Below are 22,416 nucleotides of genomic sequence, written 5' to 3'. Positions count from 1 at the left end.
CTGAGCTTCCTAATTTCCATGCAAATCACAGGGACTTGAAATCCATGACAGAAAGCATTTCCAGGGGTTTCACAAAACAGGGAAACCCATGGAAGTAGAAGTTTAGCAAATGTTTATTTAGCAAAGCAGGGAGAAATAGAAAGGGAGAAAGGAGCACACTCTGCATGCTGGTAGGGAGATCATTTTGAGCTCAAAATGGTGGTCCTTTTTCTGGGTGTATTCATTCTTACAAAAACCGCTGCTCACAAAGAAAACTCACGAGAAAAGTCTTACATCCAAGAGCAAAGTTTAATGGCAGGCTCAAACTACCAGGCTGGCTGGGGAAATATGCACAGCACAGACTCTGGGCCAGGTGTGACTTTTATAGAAGGGGAAGGTTAAGGAAATTAGCGCATGGGCGATAGTCTCTGGTAGGGGTGAGGCTGTCTTAGAGCATGGGAATTTCTGTTAAGGGGTGGGGCTGCCATTTTGCCACCAATTCACAAAATAGCGACATTATTACTCTGTCATTCCCCCATATTTTCTTTAATTATGATGAGGGTAGGGGCTGAGGATCAGGAATTGGGATGAAGTGTCAACCTCTTAGCTGATTCCTGCTGGCAGGGGGGTGCTGTATAGGGCAAGATCCCCAGACTCCTGTGGTGTCCTGGAAAGGACCCTCATAGCAGTCCTCTGGATGGTTTTGGAGAGGTTTATATCCCTGGAGGTGCAACTGGTTATGATAGAAGGGAGGAAGCTTAAGAATAGGAGAGCAAGAAACATAGGCATTAGGATGGGCATTGGCCAGGAGAACCACTGTCAAATGTTGTTCCCTAGAGGATTCCAAGAGTCCTCCATCTCCCATCTCCATTTTTCTAACTTTCTTGAGAGGTGTCACCACTGGGGGATCCCATTGAGCTTGACAGCAGTTGGTGTTATGAGAATGACCAGATAAGGGCTGGTCCACTAAAGTTCCAATGGAGAGGATAGAAGATCCTTTAGGAGAACAAGATCCCCTGGTTTAACAGAAATTGTTATGGGGTGGGGCAGGATCTTGTCTGCATGCTCTCTGAGAAGTTCCCTGAGAAGGTTAAGATAAGGTAGATAGTCAGCCAGAGGAGCAGGGTCTGTTGGAGGCAAGTTTATTAGAAGGAGCATAAAAGGTGTCTGCTAAAGGACTACATATCTAGGGATACAGATTCTGCAAAATCCCATAACTCCCAAGAAAGCTCTTAGCTGCTTTATGGTATGGGGGAGAGAGAAATGGAAGATTGGGTTGATTCATTCATGACTCGGAGTGAGTCTGTCCCTTTAAGGCCACACCTAGGTAGGTGACCTGTGGGAGGCAGGGGCTGTCAGGATTTAAATGTAACACTCTTGGATAAAAGAGAGCTCTATCTCACTTTTCATATAACTTTGTAAATATTTGTACCATATTTAGATAAAGTATAGACACAACACTGTTACAAGGTGGTCATTTAAGACACATGAGCAAATATGTAAATGAACTCTGATTTAGTAGTACTTAAAGCTTGACAAGATCAGAAAACACAAATAATTTCCTTGATAAAATCTTTCTCTCTAACAGTTTTTTGTGGCTGTTACTCAGAGTAGAATAATATTAAGATAGCCTTATTATTTTATAGACATAGAGAATTTGACTTTAGTTTGACATGACCCTAAAAATCTTTTAGGCAACTCTTAGATTATACTCAACTTTAATTTTATTACACACGGAAGCTTTTTATTATACACTTTTAAAACTTACTCAAACCTCTATATAACATAGTAAACCCTTTGATGGTTTGTCCTTATCCCTCCTATTTGAAACAATCTTTGGGACAAACCTTTCTTTACAAAATCTTTTCTCATCCAAAAACATTCCTTTTTCCTTTAACTTCTCAAAAAATACATTCACTACCTATCTATATCCTTTCCAGTTGTTTACTTTATAACTTGTATTTTAAAATTAACTTTTATAAGAATTTTAAATTTATTATAGGGGCTGAAGCAACTAATTAGTAGCCCGTGTTGTTTATGATAGGCATAAGGCCTCATCATGCCTCAGGCTTGAGGGGATATTGTTTTGGGGGTGGAAACTGTGAGGGATCTTTGAGTTTTATTTGAACAGGGAGGGCCAGCCTGGCTTACCCTACACTCATCTCATCAGTCTATACTGTGGGAGCTATTTGTTCCTGAAGGAGAGGGCAGCAGAAATAGCTGCCTGGGGGAGAGGAGAATTTGAGCTTTTAATTAAGATAGTAAATCCCATCCCAGCAGAGTCACTGGAGTTTCAGGAACTATGAGGAAAGAATGACTGAAGAGAGGTCTCCCAAAGAGCAGGCCAGAGGCTGGGTAAAGTAGCGCTCTATGGGCTGGCCAGATTTGCCCCAAACGATAACCTTGTCATTGGACCGGGGACCAGGAGAGAATGGTAAGACAGACAAACAGGCTCCACTGTCTAGCTAGAAAATTATCTTTTGCTTTTCTGCCATAATGGCTACCACGAGGCTCCTCAACATCAATGCCAAGAAATGGAACGTGGACAGGAGGCCAGGACCCATCAATCCATAGGAGGTGGCACCTCACCTTCCGTCTGGAGATCGGGGGCACTTAGACCTCCAGTGGTTACCTTTGCAGAGAAGGCAGGGTCCCAGTTGGGGGTGGGGCTATCTCCCATACGGTCCCCCCCTTTTGAGCATCCTCTGCAGAAGTGCCCCTCCAGTCCACCATGGTACCAAGTTCAGGATGCAGGCCCCAGTCAGGTGGGGGCAGCAATGAGGTCATGATGTCTCTTGTCTTACTCTGTTAGTAATGTCCTGGTTATAGTATACAGACATGGTTAGCTGTATTAGTTGATCCAATGACTTTTCTTCTTCAGCCACAGACTGTTTTCTACAAATATCTGGGGCTGACTGTTAGGAATTTATCTTTGAGGAGAACCTCTCTCACCTGTGACTCTGGGTCCACCGTGGCATGCTTTCTGGTAGCATCCTTAAGATGCTGCAGAAAGGTAATGGGATTTTCTTCAGGACATTGCTGTAAAGCAAAGTTGTTATTTCACATTGACACCTGATACTCTGGAGAGCAGGTCTCTGAACTGTTTTGGGCCTCAGTTTCCTCACTTGAAGAATGAGGAATCTGGTCTAGGTTAAACTACTTTCTTCCACTATGAAATGGCTGAAGTGACATTAACACCACTTAGCTTCCTTACTATTTCTTTTTATTTAGAAATGTTGGGGAATTGAACCCAGGGCCTTGCACATGGTGGGCAGACACTCTTCCACTGAGCTACGTCCTTATCCCCAAATATTTTTCTCTTTCCTTTGGCTGTACTGGGGCTTGAACTCAGGACTTTATGCCTGCAAAGCAGCACTCTACTGCTTGAGCCATATCACCAGCCCCTTTTAGTGTGGATCTGTCAAGGGGACTGCCTGTGCCCCTGTAGGTAGGCGCATTTATTCCCTCATTTCCAGGCGCCACTAGCATTGGGGCTCATTGTAAATGGTAATCATTTCCAATCTGAATGGCCTGGGCCAGAACCCATTGCTTTTCTAATGGGAAAAGAGTCTGGTCTATTAGAAGCATAATATCCTTTCATGTCAATTGAAAGGTTTGGATCACAGAGATAAAGGCTTGAATGTATTTGTCTGGGCATCAGTATAGCTGTCCAGATGTTTTTTAATCTCCCTTAGATCTGGTAGCCCTCTTCCTACCATTACCTATTAAAGGGGGAAGCACCATTAGGAGGTTCTGAATATTGGGGTGGCTTAGAAGGTAGGGCAGAGGGTGGAGCAGTAGGGGTGGGCCTTGTCATTGATAAGGGGCTTTTCTGGTCCTCCTTTCCATATTTATCCTGTGGCTTACAAAGAGTGGCCAGCGTTTGAGTATCTAAATAGCAATTGTGGAGCCAATCTGAGATGAAAGAAAATTTGTGCAGGGGATCTCAGTTCACTTTTTTCCCCTTTATAGAAAAGGTCTAATTGGAGTATGGTATTATAATTTAAGGAACCCTGTGAAGGACACTTCTCTTGGTCACCTGAAGCATACTGAGGCCAGGCCTCAGTGCAAAGCTTCCAACATCTACAAGCCAGAAGACTGGAAGGTTCAGGTCCCATCTAGAAAGAACAAAACGCTAGGATCCTATCTTTTAGCTAACAGCAGGCAGTCTCTTTAATAAAGGCTACCTTTTTAACAAAGGAATAAATCATCTGTAAAGTTAGAGAAGGGCATTCAGAGGGCATCCTGGGCCAATAACTACCATACGGGACAACTAGTGTTAATATCTGGAGGGAAAAATTTATGCTGAAGCCAAAAGTATAGAAAAATTTAAATGAGAAGTTTAGAGACTACATAGTGTCCATTTTGCTATTTCTGGGACTATAACCTTGAGCTAACAATTGGCTTACAAGGGCTGGGTCTGGTGACCCAAGGTGTGAGGTGGGGCTAGGAGCAGGGTGTGCACAAGGCACTGACCCCCTCCACACACACCTGAGACAATCGAGCCTGACTGCCTGGGCCTGATCCTGTGGCCTGTTGCCCCTCCTCCCTTCCTGTGTACTCTGCACACGTTTATTCTAGGGGAAGTGGCGGCGGGCTACAGCCACCTCCATGTGCAGCTGGCAGCCTAGGATGTGTGTTGGGTTGGCCTATGGATTCTCTTAGCTATGGCAGGCGTTCCCTCTGTGCACAAGCATGCCTATTTGCTTTCCCTCTTCCCCTTGTGGGGGTGGAGTTAGGGCGTTAGTGTGGCAGCCGCAGTTTTTTGGTTTTTTTCTGTTTTTGGAAGCACTTTTGACTAGCAACTGATTTAATGTTACTTTAGACTGAGAGGCCTGGCAAACTAGTTGGAATAACTTAAGTCATAAGGTATGATGCTACAAGTTTTTCATGGGAGGCAGGGTCCCAGTAAGCCCAGGGAGGGGAAGGCAGACAGAGACCAAGGACAAGTGGTGAGACCATGGAGGAAGCAGAAAAGGTATCCTGACATCTTAGGTAAGGGAGGGGAAGGCAGATCCTGGAGGCATGACACATGCCTGAGGGATTAGCAATCACCTGTGCCTCTAGGTCGCTCCCATTGACTGGTACTGGAACACTTTCAGCAACATGAAACCTCCACTCTCCAGTCACTGAATAAACCCTGGGCTTGGTCTCAGCCCACAGGGAGGGAGCATGAGCTCTCCCAGAGCTGGAATCACCTTGAGGCCAGAGTTGACAAGGAGTGGCTTGACACCATGATGGGAAAGTCCCTCAGGAAGATAGGAAGAGACACACAGTGTGAGCAGTGCAAGAAGTCTGCTTACATGGGGAAGGAGGAGGTTCAGGAGAGGATTTGGTTCATTTAGAAGCTTGTTTAGAGGCTAATAGAACTTGCACAGGGGAACAGGAAGTACAGAGGGAGGGTTTGGTGCAGAGATAGGAAAAGTATTGGGCATAGGGTATTTCCTTCCATTTACCAGCATGCTCACAGAAATTGTATAAATCCCTTAAAATATTGGGATTGAAAATGCCATCAAGTGGACGTTTGGGGCATTGTCTAATGGGTATTGGGGCCATGCCTGCTTATAGAGAAAAATTACTTTTCATGGCTTAATATCAGATGTTAGGTGGAGGGGCCCAAGGTTGGCCAAGAGACATCCCAATGGGGAGTCTGAAGGAATTTGGGATGGTCCAGTCTCCCTGGTGATATGTGACCTAAGGAGAGATATGCGGGCATTCCCGAAATATCAGTTCCTCAGGAAAGAGTAAATGTGGAACACCCGGGAGGAATGTCTTCATCACGGGGGCCCACAGTCCTAGAGAATCTGGTTCCTAGGGATGGGAGCAAGCCAAGACCTAGCACTAGGATTTTGAGGAAATGAGAAAGAGATCACAGCTCTGCATGTGAGAAGGACTCACCGAGAGAGGACCTTGAGGGAGGATTGGCTGGTGGTGGATGGCAATTGGAGACATGCTGGGGCAGAGGAAATTCCCTGTGAGCAAGTGAGGGAGCAGTGCTTTCTAGGATTGGGGGTCCTAGTAAAGCAGCTCAGATCCTGGAGGAAGGAGATGGGAGTTTAAAGAGGGAGAGAGAGAGAGAGAGAGAGCAGGATGGGGTGAGGGAGGCCGGGAGAGCAAGGTCAGTGCTGGGAGCACACCCCAATCCAAATCATGGCACCAAAATGTTAGGAAAAATGCCACTCACAAAGAAAGCTCACAAGAAAAGTCTCACATTCAAGAGCAAAGTTTAATGGCAGCCTCAAACTGCCAGGCTGGCCAGGGAAAGATGGCACAGCACAGACTTTGGGCCAGGTGTGGCTTTTATAGAAGGGGGAGGTTAAGGAATTTAGCGCATGTGCGGTAGTCTCTGGCAGGGGTGGGGCTGTCTTAGAGCATGGGAATTTCTGTTAGGGGATGGGGCTCTGCCATTTTGCCACTGATTCACAAAACGGCAACATTATTACTCTATCATTCATGCCTTTTGAGCTGGGGGATTCCATCTTGATCCCCACCTTGATACATGATCATGTCACATCTAGTGATTTTGCTAAGTTTCTGAACATGGAGACAATAGTTTTAGGGTGGGTCTGTTATTAACCCCCAAAACATGGAGACAAGGGGCCAAGGGTGGACTCGTTGTTGCCCAAAACACAAGGACAATAGGTGTAACATTTGGCATTCCTTTCTTTTTTTTAAAAAAAAAGTTTTAAAAGCATTTTTTGGCAGTATAGTTTGAACTCAGAGCCTCATGCTTGCTAGGCAGGAACTCTACCACTGGAGCCACACGTCCAGATTAGAGCATTCCTTTTTTGTCAAAGAATCCATTCACAAATGTCTTTTAGTCTAGCTTTTTCCTACCCATTCAAAGTGCTTGAAAATTGACATTTAAAAGAAGGGAGGGTAATGGAAGGAATGCTTGCTGTCTTCAGTGACTTTCAGCCTTATTTCCTGGTTCTATTTTAATTCCTAAACCTGGCTTAGTTTGTTGTATACCTAATGTTTTAAAGTTTATTTTCCAGTCACCTTATCTATCTATACTGCCTCATTGTGTTACACCAAGTACAAAAATCAACTGAAAATAGATTAAAGGCTTAAAAATAAGACTTGAGACTATAAAACTAGTAGAAGAAAAAATGAGGAAGCCCTCTAAAATTGACCTGGACAATACTTATTTGGATATGATCCTAAAAGGACAGATAATATAAGCAAAAATTAACAAATGGGATTATATCAAACTAAAAAGCTGAAGAGCCAAAAAACATTCAACATGAATAAGCAACCCACAGAATGGGAGAAGATATTTGGAAACCATACATTTGGTAAGTGGTTAGTATCCAAAATATATTAGGAACTATATGTAGTAGGAAGAAAACAACCTGAAATAAAATGGGCAAAGAACCCAAACAGGCATTTGTCAAGAGACATACAAATGGTGAACTGGTAGTGTAAAATGTTCAGCATCACTAATTATCAGGAATGCAAATTAAGATCACAATGAGATATCACTTCACTCCTATTAGGCAATAACTATTATAAAAAAGATTTAAAAATACAAATATTGGCAAGAATATGGAGAAATAGCAACCTGTGTATACCGCTGGTAGTATTATAAATTACTACAATTGTGGATATCAGTATAAAGTGTTAGCATGATCTCGCCATCCTAGATGTCTCTGCCCTGTGACAAGCCCAGGATAAAATGGAAGCTTACCCAGCTGCAGGGCCCCTTGCAGTACAAACCTCTGTTTGGCAAAATGTGACTTAGCCAGAAAAACTGATATCCTAATCATGGCTAACTGCAGGAATTTCCCTTGCTCGAAGTGTTAACTGGTGCAGTCTGTGATGAGAAGACTTCCAAATTCATTGTTCTGTGTGGAAGAATCCATGGCAGGACGCATAGGTGTCAATGGAATTTGTTAAAAATTAGGTAAGGGAAATACAAAGGGGAGCATGGTAGGGCCCAGTGGAAGCCAGAACCTGAGTGTGTTTCTGCTCTTCAGGTGCTTTTAAAACCTAACATAACCTATGGGAAGGGGAGAACCAGGTATTTCCCATCTAATTATCAATGAATTGGGAGGGCAATGGGTTCCAGAGCCAGGTGAAGGCATGTCATTACCTGGCTCCAATGATCTTTGAGCCAGGGGGAGGAGCTGAGCAGACTTCAAGGTACACCTTTGTTAATTCTCAGGTGCCCCACCCATGAGGTTGGAGGTTCCCATTCTTTCTAACTTAGTGTAATTACAATGGAGCTCTTAAGGCTTTGTCAGGGAGGAGTCTCAGTCCCAAACTTTCCCTAATTCTAGCCTGCCTGAAAAGTAGCACTAGGCACTCCCTTAACCTGAACTATAATGTCCCAGTTTATGAGCAGAACTGGGCTCTGGCTTAGGCTGGTGTCCTTGTTACTAGGTTTTGTTCCCAAATAAACCTACATTGATGTTGAGCTGCCACTCTCTACATTTCTTTCCTCACTGCTCTCAAGCCTAACATGGAGGTTTCTCAGTTAAAAATAAAACATGCCACTTTTAGGCATATCTTCAAAGGGAACAAAATCAGTTTATCTGTACTGTCATGTTCATTGCAACATTATTCACAACAGCCATGGTATACAGTCAACCTAAGTGTCTATCAATGAATGGAAAAAGGAAATGTCATTTAAGTGTGTGTAAGTACGCACACATATATACATACAATGGAATATTACCCAGTCTTACAACAGAAGGAAACCTGGTCATTTGCAATTGCATAGATGATCCTGAGAACATTATGCTAAGTGGAATTGGGCTATGCCCAGAAAGACAGTTACATGATCTATGTTATATGTGAAATCTAAAAAGTAGAACTCATAGTAGCAGAGAGTAGAATTAGTGGTTTCTAGAGGCTAGTAGGACGAAGGAGGGGAAGAAATAGATTAAAGTACACACAGTTTTAGTTACATAGGATGAATAAATTCTGGAGATCCACTGAACAATATGGTGACTCTAATTAATATAGTATTGTATGGGTATGTAGTGAGGTAATGGGTATGGTAACTAGCTATACTTTGGTAATCATGTCACAAGGCATGTGTGTATGTTAAAACATCATGTTGCATACCATGAATGCCCACAGTTTTTGTCAGCTTACCTTAATAAGACTGGGGGAATTAAAAGTAAGCAGAAACTCGGCCTCTTAATTCTCTCTCCTTCCCTCTCTCCCAAAACACTAAGGAACTATTTTAGACTGAAAAGTACTAAAAAGATATGAAGCCTAAATACAATGTGTGAGTCTTAGTTGATTCTTTTTCTATAAAGGGCATTATTAATTCAGTTGATGAATGCAGTATGAAATTAGATAGGGGCAATGTGTTGAGATCAATTTCCTGATTCTGATGCTGTACTGTTATTACATAAAGGATGTTTTGGTTTTTCAGGAATATATGCTAAAGTATTAAAGGCCATCAAGTGAACAATTTATTCCCAGATGATTCAAATGTAAATCTCTTGCAAATTTTCTGAAATTGTGATTTAAATTTCCTTTAAAAACATTTCATAAAAAACAATGCTGTAGAATAAAAATTCAACTTATGCTCATTGGCTTTAAACTCTACTATTTAAATGTATTAAAAATTAGTTACCTTCTTTCTTTTACAATTTTTTGCAGGATTATTGGCCCAGGGATGTCAATTTGGTAGATAATGAAATATGGATCTACAATCTGAAGAAAGTAAAAGAAGACAGTTCATTTATTTCAGTTTATTCATATTTGTGGGAGAGTGTCCCTCGAATATTTGAAGCAGGTGTCACCATGGAGTCAAGATTAAAGGAATGCTCACTTCTTTTGCATGATCATGCTTCCAAACTGTTTGAGTGGGACAGAATGATTTCCAAGAAAAGTAAGCCTTATTTGTTTTTATGTGAGTAATGTTCAGCTGTGTGTGTTTGTGTGTATGTGTGTGTGTATACATGTGTGTTTGTCCATCTACTGCCTCTATTTGTGTTCTCATAATGAAACCATAAAGTATAATTTTGTTTTTCTTTTTTGTGGTACTTGGGGTTAAACCCATGGTCTCATGCTTGTTAGGTAAGTGCTCTACCACTTGATCTGTGCCCCCCAGCTGTCAGGTATTAAATATCTTAAAACAAAAAATACAGTTTTGTTTTAAATCTTTATTATTTAAAAATGATCTATTACATATTTTGACCTGGACATAAACTATTACTAAGTCAAGCCTAAAACAGTTTTGAACTTTGTTAACCTGGAGTGGAGGTAGAAAAATATTAGGGATTCAGGGAAACAAGACAGCAATCAAGTCAGCAAAGGTCAGGATAGGACAGAAATTTCTAAAACCTAAAGTAAAGAGATGAGAAGACTCATGGTCTAGGTTAGCTTGCAGGAATATTAGTATTTATTATGGATAAATGAATTGGTGAAAAGCATATCCTATAGTAATGATATTTTTTCCTTCTTTTTAGTATTTGTATAACTATTTTTCTTACCTAATTATATTGAATAATAGTTTCATAATAATTTGAAATACTATTGGCGACTGCTGTCTTATTCTTGATTTAATGGGAAAACTTGAGAATGATGATATTAGTTATAATTGTAGTCTTTTCTATGTATTAAATAACTTTTATTAGTTATGAGACCATGTTTTTGATTTTTGATTTTTCAAATTCTGAGAATATGTTTAAATATGCTATGATTAAATTCATTACTTATTTTAAACTTTCATGTTGAATTTTTTTTTATATTTTAAATTTATACAAGCTATATAGATAGCTTGTGTGTATATGCATGCATAAAGTTTGTATAATGTCTATATACCTACATATACATGCAGCATATATGTATATATGAATATATGTGTATGTATGTATATATATTCAAACTGTTTATATGTATACACATAATACATGTGTGTATATGTATACACATACATGAATAAATTGTTTTTGAAGAAAATAAAATATCTATAAGTAAATCACAAAATATGAACATATCCCATTGTACCTTCCCCCTGCTTTAAAATATAATTATATATATATATATATATATGTATGTAGTCATTGACTTCAATATATAAATATCAGAGAATAGATTCAAACCTAGATTATGTAACTTAAAAACACATACAATCTTTCCTTGGGCCATGCACCATAGTACTCCACTTTATTGAATCTAAGATACCGATGGAACAACCAAATCTAAAATGGCTGAGCTATTTGAAAAATGTGTCTTAGTAGCAATCATTGAGGTAAAACCTTAAATATAGAAGTCCCATAGACATGTTAAGTGAAACATGATATTTCACAAAAACAAAAGAATCAGAAGACAAATAGTTACAATTAGTCATTAAGAGTGTGCCTAGTATTACACTTATCATAATTTCTAGTTCTCACTGAATCATTTCATACATAATTTCTTTAACGTATTTAAATTTTTATTCATTTTAGGGCATATATTTATGTATGTTGTCAATTAACTTTTTTTAAAGGTTCTTATGAAAAATTGGAAGCATACAAGACATTTCTGAAGAAACACCGTAAAGAAAACAAAATAATGGTATATATTTATGTTTTTATCTTCCCTCAAAAATTGTATTTTCATAGAAAATATAAGCACTAAAATCCTCAAATAAGCACTGATAACATTTTTTAAATGTTCTTTTAGTCTTTGGTTACCTAAAAATTATGTATTCTGTGTTTCAAAAATAGCTAGGTTCATCTTCTTTTCACAGTCTATAGCATTGGCATCTTCACATCACTACATGTTATTTGAAGATTCATCTTAATGTATACATATTCCTTCTTTTGTTATGTAATAATTTATAATATCTTATATTTAGTAGTGTAGGTCTGATAGTAGTACTGTTCCTTTAGGAAAAAAATTAATTCTTTTCATGACCTTTGTTTTATTTTGTCAATTTTTAAAAAAAATCTCCTTATATTTTGATTAAAATTATAATAGACTTTTAAATTAGTTACATATACTTAGTCCCTCTCAAAAGTACATTCTAAAATTAATATTAATGATATAAAGGATCAGACTTGTCACAAGTCTACCCACTTCATTTAATATTATTTTTTAAATTTAAAAATCACTTTTAAATTTATTATTCTTCATTATAAATTACTAAGTAGAAATTTTCAAAAATTAGAAGAAATAGATAAGCACTAAAAAGGATTACCATCATGATTTTATCATTCATAGATAAATCACATTTATCTTATCCTCTTTTCTCTTTTTCCTTCTTGGGTTTTTATTAGCCGTTGTGTTTCTATTATAGTGAATTGCTTATTTATGAACTTTGACCATTTTTGAGCTTGTTTTTATTTCTATGAGCTCTTTATGCTTTAAAAATATTAAATCTTATCAATAATACATGTTATAAATATTTAGCCCACTTTCTACTAACTCAAAATAATTTTTCTATATAGAATTTTATATTGTCATGAGCATGTAACTTTTATAAAATTGTCTGGTTTTGTTAATGTAATTTAGAAGACTTTCTTCATGATGGGATCATATATATAGTCATGCATGTATTAGTCTTACAGTTTTTAAAATTTTAATTCTTTAGTATACATTTAATTCTTTTATGTAATAGGTCTTTTTAATTTGTGCTTATTTTTGTATAAAGACATAAAATGTGAACATCTTATTTTAAATCCATCAATAAATTTGTGCTTTCTCCATGTAAGTTCTATACATTCCCTGTTATATTTTTCTTAAGTATCTTAAAGTTTCATCAATATCAATCAGATTGTTTTCCCATGGTGCTGTTAAAAGTGTTATAGGTTTATAGTCATAATACTAAGGATTCTCATGTAATCTCTGACATTAATGGAAAGGATATAAGTATGTTGCTATTAAGTATAACTAGATGTATTTTCCACATTAAGAATATTTATTTTTGTTAGTAGTTTATTAAAATATAGAGAACTCTATGTGGATATCTATGTAGATGAAGAATAAATATGTGGCAGATTACGATGGCAACTTTTCGGACACTGATCCTCCTCATATGTGCTTCTAATGTAGTACTGGATTTTATTTTCTTTGTTTTATTTAGATTTTGCATCTATGTTTGATAAGATATGATTATTTTTTCTTTATTATCTGTAGTTGGATTCAGTATCAAAATTATACTAACCTCAGAAAATCAGTATTAATTTTTTATCTCTTTCTGGTCTAAAATAATTTGTAAAATATTAGGGTATCAATTGTTGTGGTTGTTTTTGGATGATTGGCAAAAGTTTCCTGCAAAGTTTCATTGATATTGATTTATTATTTATATTTTGCAGGGGAACAACTAGATTGGTAGAAAAGCTATGTGGAAATTAAGTAATTACATAAATATCAACTTTAGTAGAGTTTCAAAACTTAATATTGAGTAAAGAAAGTAAGTTACCAAGTAATATATACAGTTGATATCTTTCCTTTAATTTCAAAGCACACAAAAGTCTATTCTTCATGTGTATGTACATGTGTAAAAGTATTTTTAATGAAATGAATGGATACAAACCAAAAAATATATATGCATAGCTACTGTCTCAAAGAAGGGGAAACTTGGGGACAGAGCTAGAGATCATGATAAAGGGGGATCTAAATGTTACATTTTATTATCCATAAACTTCATACTCTATTTTAAACTATAGTCTTGAAATATATGCTAAAACATCAACAATAACCTTTTTGAAGTTTTGTGTGACAACATTGGAATACTGATATTCATTGATATTTTTTACTCAAAAGAAGTTTTAAAATTATGACTGTTGAATTTTATCAAACAACTTTTCAGAATTTATTGAAATTAGCTTTAGACGAATTGTACTGGCAACAGATTTAATAATGAAATAATTATTAAAAATAAATTCTTATTTGGTTTTCAGGGTTGTAACATGCAAAAGTCCCTTAACTTAGTGTTTTAAAGATTTTATTTTACATGTTTTCCAGCTTTCAGATGAAATGGAGACAGAAAAGAATATAGAGGTATTTAAATTTTCTGTTCTTCCAGGTTGTATATCAAAAGTATTCTGTGGGGCTATAAGAATATTTATAATGATATAGATAGATATAGATATAGATGAATAGATGTGTGTGTGTGTGGGGGGGAGAGAGAGAGAGAGAGAGAAGTTGGGAACAGGTATAGATGCCTTCTCATTCTGCCTAGTTCATATTACTTTATATGTAATCTAACTAAAATGCTAATCATTTGAGCATATACCATATTTCTGCAAATTGATTTTGTTTTGCTTTTGGATTTGATGCATGAATATGCAAAGATTCTGAATTTCACAGGAGCAAAAATTATGAAGATTTTTCTTTGGAAGAACACATAATTTTTACTTAGTATGGTTAACTGAAATAAAATATTTATATTAACTGAGTGGTGGTTAAATGTTTACCTGTCTTTTGTAAGTCATATGAGACTACTATACTTAGAAAGTGAAATAATTTCTGTTCTATTCTCTTTCTCTTTTTTCTAGGGTTGCAAATTCTCAGGTTTCAAAGCATATGAGCTTACTCAATTGCCCAGACATTTGGATGCTAAACGAATTTACCTTTTTATTTTAAAAACCCATAACTTTGAAGTATGTAAATATTATTTTATTTCTGTTGTATAATAAACTTTGAGAATATGATACAGTAAACCAAACCTTTATTTAAAGATATGAAAAATTATACATTAAGCAAGATACTATTCTTTGGACATTAAATTTGGCAGAAAATATCAGGGATGTTTTACATTCTGCTTACCAGGAGAGAATTATTAGACAATGTGTTAGTGCCTTAGGAGTCTAAGGGTGCACTGGCTGGACATGTGCCCATAACAGGTGCTTTTCCTTCCCTGTTTCTACTAACAGCTCAGGATAGTTTGATTCTAAAATAACTTACGAGAGCTCCACTCCACAAGCCTTTTCCATGTACCTTTTAAGCTTAAAAGTCTCCTGGGGAATTTTTGTACAAAAGTGCAGGTGAAAAAAGATAATTAAATCAATGCCTAGTGATTACCAGGAATAGGATGAGGTTAGGATAATTACTGGTAAAACTGTTTTCTCCTCTGTATTTCAATCTTCTACTTTCATGCTTATGTACATTATATATGTTCTTTGTAACTAATAAGTACTAAATCTAAGTTGAAGTTATCAGTGAAGTCCATATTACCTTTAATAGCCTATTAAAAAGAAGTACTCCACAGAATGCACAATAAAGAGTTTTCTTGCTATAAGAATTTGCATGATGTCATTTTTGTTGACTTGAATATGGGAAACAAATATTGATACGTATGGACTTCATTAACATACATGTTGAATTCTATTTGAATTTAGTATTGAAAACTTTTGTGAATAAGAGCATAAAATGTTCTAGTTAATCTACCTATTTAAACAAAAATTTATAGTTTCTAGTCGTCATGGTAAATATGTTTAACCTTAGGTAGTGATGCATTGTCTGCTTAAAGGGAAAACTATGTTTAGACAGACTCATGAACGGGATTATTGAGATATAATTCCATGACTAATTGTTGATAATTTATTTTTAATGAAAAGGGGGAGAAATTATGGTGTGTATCTTACATTTTTTCTGTTCTTGGTTTATCCTATGCCACCCTTTCCATAGTTGCTACCCAAAGTTGAGTGTATGAAATGTAACTGGTTTGACTGAACACCTGAATTTTTCATTTTATTTCTTTTAATAAATCTATATTTAGATATAAAAACTACCATATAACTCTCAATTATGTTTGGGACAAAACTACAAATACATACTATATGAAGTTTAAATACTAATGTAGTATTTGATGAAAATTCAGTGTTCAAATTGAGATATAAGTATAAAACATATTCCATATTTCAAAGACCTATTTCCAAAAAATGCAAAATTATTTCATTAGTATTTTCATTCAATTATATGACAAGATTTTAAGTATGTTTGGTTAAATAAAATATGTCATTAAAATTCATTTCATCTTGTACTTTAATTTAGTTACTAAAGCATTTAGTATCATCTAAGTGGTTCAAGTTAAACATCTATTGGATAGTGTTTGTCTAGTGAATACAGACTCTTTCTAGAGCATATCTACATTAATATATTTGTATTCTTTTTTAATGTAATATCCACATATCTCTTTTTTTCCATAGGAAAAAGTGTTTAAAATCTGGAAAAGTCATTTTCTCTCAGATGCCTCCATTGCTCTTTTGCATGACTCATTTTGGTGGTGGTTTCTCTATAAATTTAAGGTAAATTATATTTTCCAAAGTTCTGTTTTATAAATTAATTTGTAGCATAATTAATTTTGCCATAGAATAACACTACTACAAAAATGTTTTTCTGTATCTTCTTACAGAGATTAGTTTGTGAGCAGTCCACACATGTTAAAAATCTTATTTAAAGTCTTCTTTTACGTTAGAGTAAGACTTCAATATGGATTTCAAAGACCTTGAATCTTCATTGACTAGAAAGATTATGAAATCAAACACCATAATGTATAATAAAGTTATAATTTTACTTAATATTATTTATTATGTGCTAGTAAATACCAAACAGGAAGTCCACTGCAAATCAGTGACATTGAAGGAGGTTCAATTTGGAAGAGTCTGCAGATAAGAAAGAGGATGTTTACTTGATTTGGAGAGGTGAGAATTCTAATTGGGATTAAAAAGATAAAGAAGGGTTTATCTGAGAAAAATAAGAGAATAGCACATGAGACAGTGTTTGACTAGAAAAATTTCAGTAAGGATATAATAATACCCTTACTATTTCTAAAAGTTGTCCTTTGGACTTTGGCACCCCAAAAGATACAAAAAGCTGGAACATGTATCATTACCACTTATGTAACAGCAGCAAGTCATATAACCTTCAAAGTTACAATATTTTTGTGCCAATCATACAAAGCTGATTTCAAAGTAATATTACCAGGGATAAAGAGAAACTGCATATGATAAAGTAGTTGATTCCACAGGAAGAAATAATAATCCTAAATGTTTACGTACCTAATAAAATGCGTCAGCCCACATTTAACTACAACTCTTAACATTTCAAAGAGAAATAGACAAACACCTAAGTATAAAACAAAAGATCAACAACTCACTCCCAGTAACTAGTTGAACATACAGAAAATCAGAGCAACACTGGCTAACAACTTGACCTGACATTTATGAAGCATCCCTTCTATTGCAGTTCATTTTGAGTTGCTATAACAGAATGTTGCAGAATAGGTAATTTGTAATGAACATAAATTTATTGGCTTATAGTTATGAAGGCTAAGAAGTCTAAGATCTAGCAAGGGGCTAGACATCTGGCAAAAGGATTCTTTATGGGTCAGCCCATGTGGAAGGTTGTTAATAAATGTGTGTTTGAAGCATTTTTCTTATAAGAAAAACAAAACACAAACTACAGACCAATAATTCTTACGATGAATATAGATACAAAAATTATCAAAAGTTTTAAACCAAATTTAGCAGCATATCTTAAAGGTAATACACTGGACCTATGGAATTTATCCCTGGAATGCAAGATAATTCAAAATATGTTAAGTAACTTAATCTGATAGATACCTTGGAAACCCAAATGCCTGGTAGCTATAAAATACATTTTCTGATCAAGTATACACAAAACATTCACAAAAAATCATACAATTTTGCTACTTAGTCTCCTGTGGTACTGACATTGGATTGAATCATATTATTAAAGGATATGTCCTGGAACTTTCTTTCTTGTATAAATTGCTCCTTTTCATAGATGTTATGTGTAAATTACATAGTTGAAACATACTGACTTTCATGGGTAAATGTTATATTTACATATAATCTCATTTGATTCTCAAACAACTCTATCTCAGAACAACTGCCTATTGTGTAAGTGACCAAGAATTGCTGTTGGCATTTATCATTATTGTTTATGCTATTATCTCCTTTCATAAAGTTATTTAAAAGGTATTAAGAGTTGTATTGAGAGTAAAGAGACCTACATTCTATTGTGGTTCTCGATTACTTAATGAATTATCTTGAATAATTCTCTTAACTTTTCTGAGCATTGGTGTAGTCACTGAAGTAGAATTTAAACTAGATTATACCTAAGTTCATTTTAGATCTAAGATCCTATGTATCTATAAATCCTATATCATTTTGTTTTCTAATTTCATAGAAAACCACCACTAAATTTGATAATTTTAAGTTTTTAATACCTCATCATTAATGCTAGCTTATGCTTCTATAGCCAATGTCATAAATGAATAGAACCCTTAATTCATCTCTTTTGCATAATGGGTTTGATTCTAATTCATCTCTTCATTGCATAATAGAGCAAGAATTCAGGATGCTACATTGGGACCTTACCATAATATTGATATTATTATTTTATAAATCCTTCTTTCCTTTTATAACATATTAACTTTGTTTCCAATTTAACTATCATATCACAATTTTACTTATTATGGTTGTCTCATTCCTGAAATTGCTTTAATTTCACGCTGAGGTACTGATAATGAAAGAGTTTCAATTGTAGATGGTAACTAAATCATTGTTTTCAGTGTCACAACTGTTGTGCAAGAGCCTGTATTAATTCCTCAAGTGTTTACATGTGTTCTGTGTACTAGGCATTATGCTGAGGCCCTGAAATGCAATGTTACATAAAACATGATCTTTGTCTTCATTTAATTTTACTTCTTCATATATATGACCTAGGTCTGTAAGATGAGAAAACCGGGACTGCCCATGGTAATGCAGCTAATAAATAACAGAGCCAGTGTTCAAATCCAGCTGGGCATGATACCAAAACCCAAGCTCCTTCCATTATATCAATTGATCTACCCTTTAAGAATAAATAAAAATTACTGATAATGTGCAAATAAATTTTCAACTTAAATTCTAATATTGACTTTAATTTTTAAAGTCATTTTTTAATTTTGTTTTGTTTTTAGCCTGACAGAAAATTTCAAGATTGCTTATTTGACAGAATTTCAGAAAGCTATGTAGCACTTTTCCTGAGCATACCTATAAGTCGAAAAGATGCATTCTTTCAGGTAAGCATAAAACTTAAAATTTATGCTAATTACTTTTAGAGTGAATGAAATAGAAAAAAGTTATTTTATTTAAACACATACAAGAACATACTTTGTTACTTTTGTAACCAAATTGTCTGATGTAGAGTAAGTAATGGTAATATTTTAAAGTTTATGCCCTTACCTCCACTACTACCATGCAGAATATTTAATTCCCTTGCCTCAAAGTATTACAGAATCTCTTTAGTGGTATAGGCATTTTGGTTGTAAATTTTTTACTTATTCTATGTATGCTTTTGTTTTTTTCTACTTACCAACAAAAGTGATTTATCTTTTTTCATTTATTATATTATTGTTATTATTATTATTATTGGTGTTTTGAGACAGGCTGTGTACCCAAGCTGGCTTCAAACTTGTTATGTAGCCCAGACTAGGCTTGAGCTCATGATCCTCCTGCCTTAGACTCCTGAGTGCTGGAATTACAGGCATGCATCACCATGCCTATTTGTCTTTTATGTTCTAATGAATCTTTTGATGCATTTGAGAGGAATTGACTAGCTTATGTTACACTTAAGGACTAATCGTCTGTTACAGTAAAACACAAGGCATAAAATTAAGAATCAAACACTTGTTTTGTTTTTCTATTGTTATAATAATGCATAAGATTAAATAAAATAATGTTATTGAGGAATGTGGAATCAAGACTGTATGAATTTCATTTTGATATTAAGTTTAACATCTAGCATTTCAAATACTTTGTAGTTCTGGCAATCTATAAATCAGAAATATGTAAGTATTTTGAAGTTTGTAAATGTTTTCATGAGTAAGGCAGACCTATAATAAAAAATGTCCTTCACAATGAAAATATAAATAAACCTGAATTCACAAATTTGCCAAATTTATATGTTCACTCTTGACCTATCTTACTCACAAATGCTTATGTAAAGTGTGATAGAGGGAAACCACTAGTGGACTGGTAAATAAAGAAACAGCTTTATGTCTGGAATCTCATAGAAATGACCTAGGTGAGCTTGACAAGGCACTCAACCTTTCAAGTTCATAACTGGGTGGTTGGTTAGGTCCACAAGTCTTAAAATTGTTGTCTTGTGGAGTGGTAGTGTTCTGAAAGATAAGGTTGTCTCTATTGTGATTGAAAATAAGAAATTTTCAGGAAAAAGTTAGTCAATGTTTAGGAATTTTGCAATTGAATCATCTAGAAGTAAGAAAAACAGCTGTGTTTCTACCCAGCTAATCTGTAATTTGTACTTACTGAGTGTGCCTAACCTATATACACAGTTTATTTACCACAAATACAATATGTCATCTTTTCTGGTAGTAATTATGTTCATGGTTTATTAAATAAAATTAAATATGTTATAGCATTCTCTCCTTTTCCTCACACATGCTCTCTTCCCCCCCCCCAAAATTATGAAGGTATTAAAAGAGCACCCTTTATTAAAAGAGCAAATGTGAGCACCATTTCATTAGGTAGCCATATTCATTTCCTATTGCAGCTACAGCAATTTATCACAAACATAGTCATTTAAAACAACAGAAATTCAGCTTCTTAGTTGTAGAGGCCAGAAGTCCAACATGAATTTTTGGGGACTAAAATCAAGGTACTATCTTAGCAATACTGTTGTCTTTAGAATGCATCCTTCCTTCTTTAGGGTTTGGAGGCTGCCAATATTCTTTGGCTATGGTTGTATCACTCTAATACCTGCTTCTGTTGTCACATTGTCTTCAGTAGTCAAATTTTGATCAGCTTCCTTATAATGACACTTGTGATTACATTTGGAGCACACAGGATAATTCAAGATAATCTGTCTTACATTATGTTTATTAATTTATCAGAGCTACAAAGTTCTTCTGCCTGGAACATTTACAAGTTCCAGGGAATAATACAGGTAAATCTTTTGGACCATTATTAAGTCTATCATGGTACCCTCTAAGGACCCTCCCAATTCTAAAATCTTTCAGAGTACCAAAATAGAGATATAAATTTGCATTAAATATAAAAAGATTGTATCCTTTATGTTTGGTTATTCCTTGAGAGGAATTTAATAGTTTAGAGATTTGAAAGCTAATGGGATACTGATAGTGACATTTATGTTGGTAGTTGATTATGATTTTAATATTTGAATGATATCAATTACATATATAAATTCATCTAAATAAGCTCCAATTTTTTAAAAGTATAGTTTACGTTATGACCATCATATACACCATTTTGTAAAAGAGTATAGCAATAGCAAGGTTAAATGAAATAAATAGCTAATCATCACACTACCTTAATTGTTATTTTGGAATTAAATAACTTTGCAAAATGTGAACAATCAGGTCGACTTAATTTTCTTCTCTTCTTTGTTCATCTCTCAATTAGAGTAACAAAGAAGTAGTAAAATGGTTATATATAAGCTGTAAGAAAAAAGCAACATGTGTATTTTACACACAGAATTTCTTTGATAATTAAGCTATACTGTATAACATACAAAATTAATTTTTATAGGTGTATCCTGATTGTTTAGCACAAGCTATCTATGCAACATTCCAGGAAGCATTTCCAGAATCTAGTAACCTCTTTAATGATGAATTTAAAGAAGATCTGGGGAATACCATTATTCTTTGGTTGTCAGGTATGAATATATCATTTAAGTTTTGATTATTATGTTGTCTCCTAAAATTTTTGGATTGATTTTTTTATTCCATCAAGAAAGCAGTATTTCTTTGCCTTATAAAAACATGGCATATCAATGCATCTATTTTATTTTATTATATTTTTGTATTTCTTTTATTCATATGTGGATACAACGTTTGGGTCACTACTCCTCCCTTCCCCCCGCCCCCCCTTCCCTCACACCCCCTCCCTCTGCCCCCCACCCCCTCGCTTCCAAGAAGAAACTGTTTGCCCTTATCCCTAATTTTGTTGAAGAGAGAATATAAACATTAACAAGGAGGACCAAGGATTTTTGCTAGTTGAGGAAAGGATAGCTATACAGGGAGATTCCTAGCATTGCTTCCATGTACATATGTGTTACATTCTAAATTAATTCTTGTCAAAATAACCTTTTCTCTAGTTCCTAGTCCTTTTCTTCTATTGACCTCTGTTGCTTTAAAGTTTCTGCATTAGTTCCTTTGCATTGAGGACATCAAATGCTATCTTGTTTTTTTGGGGTTTCTTGACTATCCTCCTTCCTTACTTGTGTGCACTCGCTTTGTCATGTGATCAAAGTCCAATCCCCTTGTTGTATTTGCCCTTGATCTAAAGTACACATATAAGGGAGAACATTGGTCTTCTGGGCCTGGCTAACCTCGCTCAGGATGATGTTCTCCAGTTCCATCCATTTACTTGAAAATGATAAGATTTCATACTTCTTCATGGCTGTGTAAAATTCCATTGTGTATAAATACCACATTTTCTTAATCCATTCGTCAGTAGTGAGGCATCTTGGCTGTTTCCATAACTTGGCTAT

General features: G+C 35.3%; 1 protein-coding gene across 1 annotated transcript in view; it reads left to right on the top strand.

The window, feature by feature from the left end:
* Positions 1 to 8,974: 8,974 nt before the first annotated feature.
* The window catches only part of Fam227b (family with sequence similarity 227 member B), a 216,960-nt gene continuing 203,518 nt past the window's right edge, over positions 8,975 to 22,416 (top strand). Inside the window, exons 1-8 of the mRNA XM_074058881.1 lie at positions 8,975 to 8,983; positions 9,598 to 9,829; positions 11,435 to 11,502; positions 13,897 to 13,932; positions 14,430 to 14,534; positions 16,083 to 16,181; positions 18,863 to 18,964; positions 21,453 to 21,579. Of these exons, the coding sequence (XP_073914982.1) occupies positions 8,975 to 8,983; positions 9,598 to 9,829; positions 11,435 to 11,502; positions 13,897 to 13,932; positions 14,430 to 14,534; positions 16,083 to 16,181; positions 18,863 to 18,964; positions 21,453 to 21,579 (778 nt within the window). The remainder of the gene's footprint in view (positions 8,984 to 9,597; positions 9,830 to 11,434; positions 11,503 to 13,896; positions 13,933 to 14,429; positions 14,535 to 16,082; positions 16,182 to 18,862; positions 18,965 to 21,452; positions 21,580 to 22,416) is intronic.

Source organism: Castor canadensis, chromosome 2 (genome assembly GCF_047511655.1).
Source record: "Castor canadensis chromosome 2, mCasCan1.hap1v2, whole genome shotgun sequence".
In the NCBI taxonomy this organism is placed as follows: Eukaryota; Metazoa; Chordata; class Mammalia; order Rodentia; family Castoridae; genus Castor; species Castor canadensis.
Note: the sequence above shows the minus strand (reverse complement) of the source record. Positions and strands in the feature narration are given on the sequence as shown.